Below are 15,603 nucleotides of genomic sequence, written 5' to 3'. Positions count from 1 at the left end.
TCATTATTTAAAGAATAAGAGATATTACATATGTGTATATGATGCATAAATAAATAGGGAGATCATCGTGGAAGAACGGGATCTCCACAAACCTGCTAGAGCTTCCTGCTGCGGAGGGCAAGCCAGGGAGGCAGGACCACGCACAGCTCCCTCCCCGGCTGCTCTGTTAGCAAAGGGGTCGTCTTGTTTAAGCTGGTGCTTGGTAGATCCTTAATGCAGCACTGTTATGGGAGACGACACGGAACCCTGAACTGGTCCTCTTTAGAAGAGAACAAAAAGCAAGAACTCTTGGGGAAGCTAGAGAGGGTTTTGGGTTTTTTTTCCTTTTTTCTTACTACTCCTGAATTCCAGTGGAAGCTTCCCAGATAAAACAACTCAGGACTTTGAAATTTTAGGGGAAACACAATTTTAATCGGCCTACCATCTCACTCATTGTTCAGAGATGAAAAGGGCGGAAATCAGCCTCCCTTCAACATGGAGGTGCTGAGAACTCACAGCTTCTGATTGCTACACAGAATGAGATTTTGTAGGATTTCTTCCTCAGGTTCTTGCTTGTTTGCTTTTTCTTCTCTTTCCTTTCCTCTTGTCTCTCCCTTCTCTTTTCCTAATTTCCCCATCCCTCCTCCTCCTCCTCCTCCTCCTCCTCCTCCTCCTCCTGCCCTATCCTAACACAAGAGGGGGACCTGGGATGGGGCCGAGGACATGGGAACCTTTCAGAACTAGAGAGGCGCAGGCCAGTGGAGAGCGTCCGCCCCCGGGCCAGCCCACAGCCTGAATGAAAGCAACTCCAAACCTCCACCTCTGAAGCCCAGAGTGGCCAGTGACTCAGGTTCTGGTCTATTGTGTCCCTGGGTCCCCACTGAGACCACACCTCTTCACTGGTCCCCCTTTTGTGTCGCTAGATCCAACACAGAATGTTGTTTCTTCCAGAGAACAAGTAATTTCCTGACAATGAGCAATTAAAGGCCTGGAATCCTCTAAGGAATGTGCGGGCTGCATGAGCTGTACTTCCTTGAGTGGAAAACAGCCGTGTGGCCCTGAACCTGGGGGCCTGCAGCACTTAACGAGATCCTCACATGGCAGCCCCTGGCAGGCCACGCTGGCCGGGCTGTTGTCCGCAGCCTTGCCGCTTGCCAGGGGACCTGCTCGCAGACATTCTGAAACGTGGGCTGTATTTTCGCTGTTTGGATTTTAAATATTTGAAAACCAAACTTTGACAGGGTTATTTATTTACTTATTTTCCGTCTCTTGGTGACTTTGGGTTGAGAGCCTACATCTTTGACCCTTTACTTATTCATTTTGTGGAGCAGATCACCACTGTGTGTGTGTTTGGAAGGACAACATGAAATTCAGTAGCTCTGAAACACTCGGTTGAGGGACGGAGGATCACTTGAGCCGGCCAGCAGCCATCTAGGAACGTGAAGAGGGTCCCACCTGCAGAGTTGGGCTGCAGGGGAAACAGCTCAGGTCCTCCTTCCTACCTGAGTGGCACGTCCCGGGAGAAGGGGGCCGAGTGTCCTGGCACCCAGGTGGAGGGTGCCCTCCCCATGTGAAGCCAGGCGGAGTCCCACCACATCTGTATCCTGCCTGGGTCCTGGTGCAGCGTGTCACATGGAGCCATGCCGGTCACACCTGCTGTGGCAGGCTCAGTCCCAGGCAATTGATGTCTTTTTTTTTTTTTAATTAAAAAAAAATCTCCTGGCTGCATATCATCAAGAAAAACAACATTGTTTTCAGGGTCTCTTATCTCTCCACTCCCAAATATCCTGTTTCTTCGGGCTGGGCGGCCAGGACCAATAGAAACCTCTTCCTGCCATTGGCTGACTTCATTTCCCAGACTTAGCACAATCTCATCCGCTCTAAACAACCTCATCAAAACTACTTTCTGGTCAGAGAGAAGCAATAATTATTATTAACATTTATTAACGATCAATAAACTTGATTGCATTATGGCCAGCACTATCAAGGTAAGGAGAGGGTTCCTTTTCGTTTGACAGAATCTTGTTCTTCTTGCGCTTTCTCTGGTTTCCTTTATCAGGGTAGATAAGTTAGGGTTGGGCAACACCCCCCCCTACCACAATAGAGGACAACAAGATTTCCTCTGCACTGCCTAGTAAATTTCCTTTTTCCTACTCCAACCATCCGCAAGGCTTAAAAACTTCAAACTCAGAAAAAAATTGGGGTTTCTAAATTCACTGTTGAGTGCTGTGGGTGACTTTTGCAAAGCTTTTTGGAGCGCTTCTGAATTTTTAGATTCTTTCTTGATTCCTCGCGGTGCCTGGTGGTGGTTCCGACTCTGGGCAAGAGTCGCCGAGGTTGGAGGGCAGGGGCAAAGGAAGAGATGGGCTTGACAGAGTTGAACTTTTGGAAGCTCTTCAGGGACTCCTTAGCCCCAGGCATGCCAGCCAGTCCCCGTGGAAACGAAGAGATGCTCAGCAGGTGTCTGTGGGTAATGGGACGTGCTGGTGTTGGCTTGGTTGGTGGGACCTCCGTGCCGGGGAGGCCAAGCGTTCCTTGGTGGTGGTAACTGGGTTTGTTGGGGACGTGTTTATGGTTAATAAAATTCCTACCCCTCTGTGCACTGTAAGATTTCTTCCGAGAGATGTTGGGTTTGTGGGGATTGGGAAGCGAGGGGCTGCGGGTTCTCTGTGCTCTGGGTGTTTGGTCGGAAGTGTTTTCTTGCAGTGTTTCAGTGGATGGCAGGTCGAGTTTAACCGGGAGCTAGACCCAGGTCGGTGGAAACCTGATGAGGTTCAACTCCTGGAAATGAAGTCAATGCAGTGCTTAGTGCCAGCGGCCAAGTCTGCGAGGCGGTGGGTCTGCTGGGGCATTTTCCAGGCGCAGGCCTTGGTGACATTTGTAGAAATGAGAAAAATCAGCAGCACCAGCAGATAAAGCAGGGAGACAGGGAACAGGGGCCCGCCCTGAGCTCTGCAGCCGGTGAGAGGCGAGGAGCTGCGGGCCGTGTCTGCGCAGGGTGTGGGTGAGCTGGAGAGCTCGTGGACATGGACGCTGGCCTGGAGTTGGGCCGAGGGGTTTCCCAGAGTCCTCTTGGCTTGGTGTTTTTGTTGCTTGAAATGTTTGTTCTGGAGACTTGCTTGACACACACCCTATAAACTGTGTTTCAGGAGCTCTATTCCGTTTTATTACTCAAGTGTGTTCAATAATTTGTCACTAAATTCATGTACCAAAGACTTTCTCGCCTTACAGAGATGTTTCTTCTATTGAAATACAATTATCATCAAAAAGAATTTTAGAGCTGGAGGTCTGAGGTGCTTCATCTTCCCTGAAACTTCAGTAGAAACTCCTTGATTTTGCGGCCCCCAATGCTACCCTTTTGGTTCTTATTTTTACTCTTCATTATAGCCATACTTCATAACAATCCCATCAAATGTTTTGGTGTAAATCTTAAGTAGCTTGAGTAGAAGCCTCCATGTTCCCCTCCATCCGTGCATTAAAAGGGACAGAAGTAACTGACCATCCTTTAGGAGGTAGGGGAAACTTTGAAAACTACACAGATGAGTTCAAGTGTTCAATTGAGAGTATATGTTGGCAAAGACATGAAGTTGTTTTGGAAGTTTGAGTGCTTTGTGATTCTCAGAATGAGTTTTGGGAAATAGTTCACGCTTCTATTTAATATTGATTTACTACTTTATTACACTCGATGCATGTGTAGAGTGTCTCTTAAGTGAACCTCTAAAAAGTGACTTCAAAGCCCTTGGTTAAAAGCCTCTCTTCACAGGTCACTCCCAGAGGACTTGCCCCTGTGAGTCTTCCTGGGCAAGGTCAAGAGATGAGTTTCCAGCCCTGTTTACAGAGTAGAGAAACGAGGTCTGGAGTCCTGGACTGCAGTGTGAGTTGTGTTAGTGCAAAGCTCCAATTAGCACAGGGAAAATGACCGCTGTCGGTGGAATTAGGAAACAGCTCCCGACACAGGCTCTTCCCGTCTTCTAGTGTGCGCACTGTTTGGGGTTGTTCTAGTAAATAAATCCATTAGCTGGTCAGGTGTCAGGCCCGGGGAATCTGTAAGGTTGTACTCTGCATCTGGGTGGGATTTGTTTTCTTCACTGACATTGATAAGATCCCATGAGGCTCTTGGAAGAGGGGAAAAGTATTTGGCCCAGTCTTTGTGATCCCCATCATTCTCCCCTGGTGACTTGAGATTGGGAGCCAAATATCTGGGTTGGAAGAAGTGAAGGAACTTAGGAGCTGATGTTTCTTTTTTTAAGGGTCTTGGGTCTTAGGAAGAGGCCCAGAGTTCTAGGGGAAACGCGGGCGAGCGACGGAGCTCATGCCTGTGTGCAGGCTGCTCACCCTTGGCCTTCGGGGCTCCGCTGGCCTCTGGTGCTGGACACCACCTGTCCCACCTTCACCACAGACCGGCTCGGTGTTTGCTTGCAGACTCCGGGAGACCTGCTCCTCTCCCCATGACTCCGTGAGGTTCACTTTGGGGGGTTCATCCGACCCCCAGCCTTCCCCGATCCTGTTTACCATTTAGGAAGTCTGGTGAAGTCAGGAGCCCGACTCAGAAGAGTGCTTTTCAACACATCAAAGAAAATACTCAGAATACAATGGGAATCTCTTTTTATCCCTGGGTCCCCCGTGGGGGTCAGGAACCCCAGGTTGCAGCCCCGATCCTAGAGTTGAATCTTTAAAATGGGTGCTTGGGGGGTGCCCTTGTCACACAGGCCCAGCACGACTGGGGAGAGCAGTGTTAGAGGAGAACCAGGCAGGATGTGGAAGCCACCGAGAGGCTTGCCCAAGGCTGAGGGACGGGGACTCCGTGCCTGCTTCAGTGACTCCCAGGGAAAGGCGTTCCTTGAAGCCACAGGGGTGGGGAAGTTTGACGATAAAACATGAAGTGATGGGAAATTGGTTTTATTAATTTAAAAACATGCAGCCAGCTTTCTCCATGTCACACTGTGCACACAGCAGGCACCCAGAATAGCGCCACCCACATGAAGCAAGCTCATTAAAATGGAGGGTGACGGGAAGGAGGGAATGTCCTCCTGGGTTCTGGTGAACGTGACTCAGGGTCTCAATAGCAACAAGTGTCTGTCTTCCACCCACCTGTTGGCTTGAAGGGATGTGACAGATTTTATTCCTTGATACTCTGTGATAGTAGAAAAAATGACAGTGCCAAGTGCTGTTGTCCTGCTGTGTAAATGTCACATCCCAGGGCTGGTCCTCACCTCCTGCTCTTGCCTAAACGTGCACTGATAGACTATCATGTCGAAATGACTTGCTGTTGGTCCCCGGGCTGCTCCTGACCCCAGGCTGCCCTCTGTGGCCGCAGCTCACTTCCGCAGGCTCTCTGCTGGGCACATACCTGTGCACAAGGGTGCTCAGCCACCCTGCGGGGCAAGTGGGAAATCCAGGGCCCGAGGACCCTGGTTTCATTTAGTGCACCATCGGTCTGCTACTCTCTTAGAGAATGTTCCAAAATGGACCCATTTCTTCATCATCTACATCTTTTTAAAATTTCTATTTTTTAAAAAGTGTTAGTTCAATTAAATTTTTGTTTTGCAAACAGACCTTTATTGAAGGGGGGGGAAGCCCACAAACACACATACCCACACTTATGTCTCTTAAAAAAGCATACCTAAGAATGAAATCAAATTTTTAGAAACAACCATTTCTGACATCTTCAGGAAAATCATTTCTTCTGTATTGAGCACTCTGTGGTAAGTGGGGCCCAAGGCAGGACGGGTGGCTCAGGGGCTGGCAGGAAATCGAACAGCTGATGCTCCGGAGAATCAGATAGAAGAGGCCCTGGAGGCCAGACCTGAAAGCTTTCTGACAGCTGATCTCGGTGAAGGCGTTTTAGAGGAGGGTCTCTGGGCCTTGCCCGGCTGGCTGGCACACTCTGCTCTGTGGGACCTCCTCTTTAGAGCTGGGGACACATCTTAACGTTGCAGGAGCTGCCACCCTCCTCCTATCCTGACAGGATGGGGGAGAGCTGTCCCCTGCCCTGCCCCAGGGAGTGTGCCACAGCACCCCTGAAAGTCGATCTCCTACTTGATAGGGCCACAGACACACCTGCACTTGAATCCTCATTCATCTTGAGCCCCGGGGCAAGGTCCCCGACCTGTCTGAACTCAGTGTCCTCACCTGCAAAATGGGATGGCAGCGACTGTCCTGTCTTGTGCTGTGCGGGCTAATGTCTGTCATGCCTCTGTTTGGTGCTCAGTAAATGGAAGATGCCATCAGAAAACCCAGGGGATGTAGCCCTGCCACCATGTCGCCTTGTCTCTGTGTCCCTTTTCTTCATTCTATGCCTGCTTTCCTTGTGTCCTGATGCTTCTGCAGGGACAGGGAGAGTAACAGGGTTGGGTCATTCTGTGGGGCACAGCAGTGTCCTCCCACATCTGCAGCAGGCACATGGAACCCGGGGGGCAGTGAGTCTGGGCAGGGCGGGAGGAGAGAGCTGGCCAGGTCCTCCAATGGAGGTGCACTGGGGCAGGTGTCCAGCACGGGACAGAGGAGTGTCCATGTAGTCACTCAGGTGGTGCTGGTCAGCCACCACCTTCAGAGGCTTCCTCTTGCTCTGAGTCTTTTTTGCTCTGTTTGTGCAGAGAGGCCAGAGGCCTGCCGTGACATTGTGCTCCTGGTGAGTGCAGGAAGAGGGACCCTGGAACATCTCCACGGTCCTATTTTCTTGTTAATTTTGAAAAAAAAAAATGCATCCTGTTGCTTTATACAAACTACCAACACGAAGCCTTCTCATTGTTGAGATGATGAGAAACAATCAACCTAAACTGCCCCAGGTCCAACGAGCAGAGAAAATGATGGTTGACACTTGGTGTGTCTTTGCTGCCTGCACCTGTCTGTTTTGCTTCTTGCCTTTAGCTCTGCTTTACAGACATTTCTCCACATCTTGGAAGGATTTTGATAGGCAGAATTTTATGTCGGGGAGAGAGCAGGAGAGCCCGACATCTAAAAGGAGTATTAAAATTTTTATGACCATATCCTGCTGCAGGAAATAGTCCTGTTTTCAAATTTTCACTAATCATATTGCAGTGTAGCCTCTCTTCGGGTTTTTAAAAATTTATTTTGTTAGTATCAGTGCTTAGAAAAGGAACTTTGGGCCAAGAAGTATACATCTCTTTAATCTTTGCCAGATTCACATATTTGCTGATTTCAAGATTATCTGCCAGTTCACTTCCTAGAAGGATTGTACCGATTCCCACTTTCTCTAGCTGTACGTCCGGTTCCACTGCACCCAGAACAACCCTGAGTGCTTTATTCTTTGCATCTTGTTCATTCTGGCAGGCAAGGACAGAAACTGGTTTCTATTTCTCTAACTTTACTGTTCTTACTGTTAATTTTACTTTCTTCTTCCTGTAGACCTGTTTCAACTAGTGCTCCGCTGTGTCCTCCGATTTTATTTCTATTTGTACTTCTGTTCCCTGTTTGATCCAATTTGCTTTCCATCTATTCCTCAAGTGTAAGATCGGATCATTCTGTCCACTCTCTGACCGTCGTTTTCTTTCCCGTCCTCCTTTGGGAGCCTGGATACTTTCTGATCCCCACTGAAGTCCCTGGGCCCTCCTCTCCAGAGGCATCCGTCCACTGTGTCTGTCTTCAGCAGGCCAGCTGTGAGCGTCCAATAAGCATTAAATAAGTATTTACTGGAAAACATTAATGTTAGTTAAAATTCTCTGAAGTCATAAAGAGGAAGTTAAAGAGATCAGAGTAATACAATTGTGAATTTCAAATAGAATTCTCATTTCTTTAGAGAGAATTCTTCTCATAAGTTGGAACAAATTAGGCTGAAACGAATATTTTAAAGAGCGTAAAACTGCTGTCAAAGGAAGCTCTAGCATCCTGACTTCGTGGACCAGGTTGGAGTCCTCCTGGTGCTGCCAGCTGGTGCCGGGCTCTCCTGCTCTCTCCCCGATTCTTGCAGCCCCTGGGTGCTGAGGACAGAGGGCTGGGGACCCAGGCGTCTCTGTCTCCTCTCCGTGCCATCCTGACCTCCTTGTCCCCGTTTTCCCCTCTGACCCAGGTATTAAATTACTGCTGAGACTCGCTGCATTAAGAGACAGGGCAAGGCGTTCCAAAACTGGGGAGTGACAGTCCTTCCAGCTGGCTCCTTTATGTTGTCTATTCCTGCGTGAAAAGTCCCGCAGGGCAGCAGTTATTTTACTCTTGGTGGCCGGGCAAAATAAAGTGCTGGAAAATTCAGGAACAAAAATTCTAGTACTCAATTCTACATGTGGTCGGTGATAAGAATTCTTTCCATATTTGGCAATATCCAAAGGGCAGCGGCTCCTGATGCCAGATCAGCTGCGACATACATGTCCTCACCCCAAGAGGCCACTTCCGCGCTCCCGTCTTGGGGCGTCAGGAGCAGCGAGGCAGGTCAGAGTTTTCCGCCAGGCCTCCCCGTGTGCCTCCTCGGGGTTGGGCTCCGGGAGGAACCCAGCATCTGCTGTGCTGCGCAGATAAGTGCTGAGACATTTAGAAAAGAAGTGCTAAGGCCGAGCAAAGTGATTTATTTTTTAAAGTGCCCTGGCAGAATCCAATCATAACATGAACATTGGGGCTGTTACTTCCAACACTTCTGTGAAAAACAAAGCATGTCAAATTCTGGAAAATGCCATACATCACAGTGCGCAGAGATCCCGCACTTGCAAATATAATACACTGGCTCTTCAATCCTTCCGCCTCCATCTCTCTTGCCATCTTGAAATTAGCGTCTAGCAAAGAGTGCCTGCGCTTTATTATTATTATTTTTAAAAATTCAATAAGCAAACATTGCTTCAGGGGCAGTGCACCAGAGAGGACCCCTTTCCACCTGCACATTCACTTTTCACCCCAGGCCATCAATTTGAGGTTCATCAGCCAACAGCAAATTTCTCGGGCCCCTCCCCTTGGGTCCCACTGGCTCTTATTTTTTTAAAGCTGACAGTGGCCACGTGAAGCAAAGCACACCTTTGAGGAAGAGGGAACTGTTGAAACGGTACTTTGGAATTTGTCAACGTATTACTTTGTGTCTCAATTTGAGGTAGATTTCTCAAGACATTGCTCCAAGTTAAAAAAGAAAAAAGGAGAGAGTGTGTGGTTTTTCGTTGCGTAGTGCACTTTGGTTACCTGACCCTCCAAGGGACATCAAAATCCTGAAAGCTGAATCTCGAGAGCATGGCCCCCGTTTATCTTCTGCCCCGAGGGGCACTTGATACTCTATTTCTCGGTGGCTCCCTTAAAATAGCCTCTGCGGGAAAGGATTGCTCTTATCTTCCCTGCAGGGGGCGGGAGGCACAGATGGCTGCTGACAGGTCAGGGAAGAGGCCAGCCTGGGAGAGGTGGCCTGTCACTGTGGGACTGCCGCAGAAATCAGTCCCCTCCCCGGACCTGGTTCCTTCACAGAGAGGAGCTGGGCTGGTGGGCCCTCTCCTTTCTGACCTTGCATGTGGCTGCCCCAGGGTGGTTCATGGCAAGGTCACCTGCTCCTGGCCCCTTCCTGGTGAGTGAGTTCCAGCCTCACAGCTGGAACAGAGGGCTCGGGCCCCAGCTCTGGTGTTACATGAGTGCACCAAGGTGGAAGCTCTGGACACCGCAGTCGGCACCCAGGAGCCCCTCAGTCAGTGCCAGCCAAGTTTTACCGTCCATCAGGTCCAGTGTTCCTTCTGGGACCGCAGTCAAGAAACCCATAAAGGCTTTTAATTTTTATATTTCTTTCTTTCCTTTTTTGTTCAATTGCCACCACGGTTTTGCAAATTCAGTTTTTTTCCCAAGGAGCCAATGTGTCTGTTTTCCTTGGACTAACATGTTCTTTTCTCTGTATTATGAAATAAAAGCTCCGATAGAAACAGTGAGTTCCCAGTTATTCAGAAGCACTTTGTGGGCGTCGGAGAGGACTCAGCTCAGGGTTGGAAGTGCCTGTGTTGAGTTCCCCTGACCTGGGAGGACACCTGCAGGGCCCTGTCCCCTGGGCTTCCCGCTCTCCTCCTTATTCTCCTTCCCTCCTCTTTCACCCACTTGGCAATTGCTGGCAGCCCACTGGGAGGTTTGAAAAGCAGGCAGACGGTGATGGGGAGATGACCCTCCTGGAGCCTCTCTGTGCCCAGAGCCCTGGCTGGACCTGTTCTGTCCCTTATAGCTGCCGCTCCCTCCCAGACACTCAGTCACTTCTCTCCTTCTGGGAAACCTGGGGCAATGCAGGTTTGCAGACTTTTGATCCAGAATAAAGAAATGAAAATAAGGTGCCCGGAGAGTTGGCCTGGGCCAGGGGAGGGTCTTCAGCACCTTCTCATCCTCATTCTGACATTCCACTTCATCTCATCTGAACTCCTGGAACTGGACGCACCTTTATATTCACATACAAATTAAGAAGACTGCCCACAGACAAAATTAAATGACTTTCCAATGACTTGTTCATTCCACCAGTGAAGTTATAAAGGACAGTTTTCATTGACTTTACCCCTTTTTAGCCAAAGAATATGATCTCAGTTTAGCCTGTGTTAGGCTTAGTAAAGAAGTAAAATTTCCTTTGCTACCAAAGAAATTTCCTTTGTTTCTCATACACCCCTGAGAAGACCCCCCTCTGTCCTCTAAGTCTGTCCCTCCGACGATCTCACTGTTGGAAGCACAGGCGTGTGGCCACCAGTTTTGATAAGAAGCTGGTTATGAAATAAGCACAAATGTGATTTTTTAAAGCCTTGTTCTCTGGAGATGGAAAACATCTTTTTTTAGATCACATGTTTACTGCTTTGGTAAACAGTAAAATGCTGCTACAGCAATTACCTTGAGGATGAAGGTTTGTAGACAGATCCTTCCTGCATTCACTTCCTACTCAGATAGCAAGCCCAGCGCAGGCGCGCCCTGCAGGAAGGGCTCCCGTGGACACTTCCTCTCCGCCACTGTGTGGCTCGTTCCTCATTCGTTATCTCTTCTCCAAGGGGAATAAACCTGTCACTCTCGGTTTTCTGGGGAGAATTCCCTGCCTTGAAAGAGGTAAAGAATCGAAGTTTTAAACTAACGATCTTTGTCCTCTTCTTGTTCTTGGTGTCTGCTGGTGGGTGGAGGAGACTAGCCCTGTCTGTGATGGTGTGTCCTGTGGGTACCTCAGTCCCTTCTGAATCCCGGATGACAATGCATGAGTCTAATAGTTCTCCTTGAGATCCGATTAATGACTTTTCCCAGGGCTGCTTTGTTTAAAGGCATTTTGAATTTTGCTTTCTTTACTCAAACAGAGATCACCAGATTTGGGTACAAAAATTTCAGCTCCTATTTTGTTCTCTGTGCTGAGTTTACACCAGTTATTAAATTCCAAGGAATGCATTGTTTAGGCCCTTTGAACCAAAGCAAATAAAACCACAAGGTACCAACGCTGAACAATAGGGGATCATCAATTACCCCTCCACAGGATATGTCCTTGCCGACCAGACCCTTTGTAGGGGGAAGAATATCTCAAGACAACAAACAATAACAATGAACAATAAACTAAACAAAATAAATAGCACCTGAGAGGCCCTCCACTCAAGCACTGGCAGAACACCAAAGAATGATGTTTATGCATGGAAATGTACAGCTCCACCCAGGTCTCCTGCAGAGAGACCCACAGTGATCAGAAAACCAGCCAACGCTCGCTCGTTCCTGGGTCAGGTCACGGTGAAGCATCTCCACTGGAGAGCAGAAGGCACCTGGGAGTCTTGGATTGCAACAGAGCAGACAGTGGCCAGTGGAGCCTTGTCCCTGGGGAGCACAGTCAATGCGGGACGGTGGCTGCCAGGTGCAGAGCAGAGGATGGTTGCCCTGAGCAGCTGCAGACACAGGGAGATGATGTAGTTAGTGTCTCATGAGGGGGAACGTATGTTAATATACTCTATTGACTTTTATCTACATAATCACCCAATCTGTTTATTTGTATTTGAATAAAATTATCCCAAAAGAGATTTTCCTTTAGAGAATCATTTGATGATACATTTTGCTTGTCTCATTGGTAGACAGGCCGGTCAAATGCCTAGCCTCCTGGTGGAATGAGGCCTGCTTTCTTCCTTGACATTTAGTGTGCCTCTCTGTCACCTGGTAGTGACACTCTGCGGGCATCTCCCAGTATCCCCCTGCACACCACGCGATGCCTCTGCTGCTTCTGCTCCTTTGCAAAATGCCTTCCTTGGTTCCTGTGCCTGTGTGGGCCCAGGGCCACCCGAATCTCAGCCCTGTGATGCTCGTGCAGCCAGATGGCACATAGATCGTCTCTGAGGCCTGCTGGAGCAGCCTACCCCTTTGGCATCTTCTCTGAAAACCACGCTTGCCGGCCATGGATTGCTTTTTGTTTGCTTTGACCAGGAGTAAACAGATCCAACAGACCCACCGAATGGTGTATGTTTGAAACAACAATAACAAAAACTTTCTTCTTTTTTCCTTTTTCAAAAACAATTATTATAGGAATTTAGAAAATAAATATTTAGAAAATTAAATAATTGATTAATTCAGTTGATATCACAGGAATGGGTTAATTAAAATAATTGATATTACAGCATCAAAGTCTGTTAGCACTTGGTTGTTTTGGAGTCTTTGAAGTCTTCCCTCCATTTTTCTCAGAGTCTTTAAATAAAATTGGAGAAATTAAATTCATTTTTGGTAGTCATTTCCTACTCACTTCCTTTTATCTAGAGTAGAGACTCTTCTGAAGTTCCTGCTGTCTCCCAGATCTTCTGTGCAGTGCTTAGGATCAGGTTGGGCAACCCTTCCCGAGGACCCACTTCCTTGGTGTGGAGCGGTCTCAGGTCACGTCCCTGTCATGGCTAGGTGGCTCCCTTCTCTGCCGCTCCCTCTCCTCATCTGGAGGGTGGACCCCAGGACGATGGTGCTGTGGTGGAGGGGAAGCTGCTCGGCCCGTCTGCGAGTCGAGCTGGGGTGTGCCTGCGGGAGTGGGCTGGCTGCCCCGAGCTCTGAGGGGTCATTCACCTGCCTGGGTCCTCACATCCTTGCTTTTCTTCCTGGATTGTCTTACCTCTGGAAAGGAATCTCCATAGGCTCCGGGATCTGCAGCTCCTTTGCAAGGGCTGAGAGTATTTCTCTGGGTGCTGTTGGCGTCCTCCTCACTCTGTTCCTCTGAGGGTCGTAGAGACAACACAGTGCAGTCACCATCCTGGGACCATCTAGTGGCTCAAGCAGCATGTGACCAAACTTTCAGCAGCTCAGCCCTGTTTTCAGGAACCCAGAAAGCCAATGTTGTGATGATTCAGAGGAAATCAAGGTAGAGACTGAGAGCTGTCTCCTGTCCCCTCCCATGGGGAGGGCCACGGGTGGTCCTGGAGTTCAGGAATTGAGGGTGCTTTCCAGCCACCTCCTAGAGCTGGCACGTTCTTTAGAGGAGAGGAATGGGCATCTCCTGGTCACCATCCTGCTGGGCGTTGCTGTGATTTGGTCTAGGCACCTCAGTCCAGTCCAGCAACTCTGCGCCTTCAGTTGCCTGGCTTGTGTCACAGGATCTTTGACTGATGCTGATCTTGTCAGTCCTCATGGGTGAAGGAACACCTGCTGGAGGAGGAACATGGGTGGCGCCCTGTGCTGTATCACACAGAATTGGCTTTTTGTACGAAGGCAAATGGAGTCCATTTAAGGTTTTTCCCAGAGGGGTGAACAATTGTTATGTACCTTTATTTTAATGAATCCATACTTTCCCCCCAAAGCTGTTTTGAACTGTGACTTTCGTTATTCATTTATTTATTTTGAGTACCAGGATTTAATTCAGGGGCGTTCAGCCACTGAGCCACATCCCCAGCCCTATTTTGTATTTTATTTAGAGACAGGAGCTCAGTGAGTTGCTTAGCACCCCACTGTTGCTAAGGCTGCCTTTGAACTTGCGATTCTCCTGCCTCAGCCTCCTCAGCCTCTGGGATTACAGGCACATGCTACTGTGCCCAGGTTTATCTTTCTTTTTTTTTAATTTGTTGTATATGTTTAAGTTGCATGACATGAGTTTTGATAAGTGTGTCTATATGGACACACACCCACACATATACATAGAGTTATATATAAAGTTATTATACTCAAAAAGATGAACACCTCTATTATCTCCCATGGTGACCCATTTCCTGAGTGCATATGTCAGGAGCACCTAGAAGCTACCCCTTGAACAAGGTTCCTGACTATGATCACTAAGGGTCATCCCCCTGTTGTACCTTTGACTTCCAGATTGATCTTCCCCTGACGGTGTCTGCTACTTTGAATCCTTTGACTTCCATCTTCCCATTTCCTGTCCCGCCTAGAACCATATTTTAGTTCTATTGACTGTCTCTCTGCATATTGAACACTGTTTTCTCTTCTGGGTTCTACATGGGTGCCCCCCTGTGGGCATGCACCTGATGGGGTCACGCTGTCTCTCGTGGCCACAAATGGGAACATTTCCACTGGGACATCAAAGGGGAGACCCAGTCCCTGGAGACACTGGCCTGTGTTTGTTCCGGGCTCTTGTCTTCATGAGGTGGACCAAGCGCTCTCACTTTGGGGGGCAGCAGTGCTTACCCGTGTTTATTCAGGGTTCACATTGGGTCATTGAAATATTCAATGGTTACAGCCCATTTTATAAAAGGCCTTTGGGGTAGGAACTAATGAAAAGTTGTATTTAATGGGCTATGATGGGGACTATTTATTTTTCCACTTTTGTTCCCGTGGTCACTCCTTTAAAATTTCAGTGACACTGTGATTTAATCCCTCAAACACACACGCTGGTCTCCACGAACTGGTTCACACAAAGGTTTCCACGTTCATTGGAATCTGGCTGACTACCGGACTATACTTACTACGTAAATGACATCTACAGTAGATGTCATATAACATCATGGTTTCACCAATAATGAAGATTTATATTCAGTTGCAAAATAATCTGCTTTATCATAAAGATGGATTTCAATAGCCATTAATAACTAGATTTAGGGAGTGAAATGGCACTTCCTGCTGAAATTTAGAAATCTACAAACATATTATTTAATATATGGAATTTTACAGATTAAAATATTATATAGAAGACAATGAAAAGGTGATGTCTCCTAAAACCTAAAGTATTTTTATTACTGTGGCAAGTTTTTTATGAACTAAGTTTTCAGTCTAATCATTGAAGAATTCATCTTGCCCTTGTCTCCACAGGGGCTCACACAGAAAGGATTTGCTAAATGAATGAAGCAGGAATAAGTGATAGAATGCACATGAAAACCTTTCCCCAGCCAGGTGCAGTGGCACCTGCCTGTAATCCCAGTGGCTGGGGAGGCTGAGATAGGAGGATCACAAGTTCAAAGCCCAGCCTCAGCAATAGCGAGGCACTAAGCAACTCAGTGAGACCCTGTCTCTAAAAAACATACAAAGTTGGGCTGAGGATGAGGCTCAGTGGTCAAGTGCCTCTGAGTTCAATCCTCGGTACCAATAAATAAATAAATAGCACTTTTCCCCAGTGAAGCACACACTTGGCAGTGATGTGATGCCAAGAAATCTGACAGGGTTCCTCTTGTATATAATCTAGTTTTTAAGGAGTCAAAGAAGAGGAAATGATTTTATTTGGGAGTCAAAATGTTGGAGGCAACTTGCCTGGCCCTCCAGGAATCCATTGTGTCTCACCCTAATTATCCTTTGGATCAGGCCACTTTTAATTGT

General features: G+C 48.0%; 1 protein-coding gene across 3 annotated transcripts in view; it reads left to right on the top strand.

Annotated features, from left to right (window-relative positions):
* Positions 1-1,848: 1,848 nt before the first annotated feature.
* Positions 1,849-15,603, top strand: part of Erg (ETS transcription factor ERG) — a 96,175-nt gene continuing 82,420 nt past the window's right edge. For 2 of the 3 annotated variants that reach the window (XM_026399404.2, XM_026399403.2), the window contains exon 1: positions 1,849-1,967. In XM_026399404.2, coding sequence (XP_026255189.1) covers positions 1,950-1,967 — 18 coding nt within the window. In that variant the 5' untranslated portion in view covers positions 1,849-1,949. Of the gene's footprint in view, positions 1,968-2,314; positions 2,440-15,603 lie in introns of those variants that run through there. The other variant, XM_026399405.2, reaches the window with a different exon arrangement.

This window comes from Urocitellus parryii, chromosome 2 (assembly GCF_045843805.1).
Source record: "Urocitellus parryii isolate mUroPar1 chromosome 2, mUroPar1.hap1, whole genome shotgun sequence".
Lineage (NCBI taxonomy): Eukaryota > Metazoa > Chordata > Mammalia > Rodentia > Sciuridae > Urocitellus > Urocitellus parryii.
The sequence above is the reverse complement of the archived record's forward strand: the minus strand, read 5'-3'. Positions and strand labels throughout refer to the sequence as shown.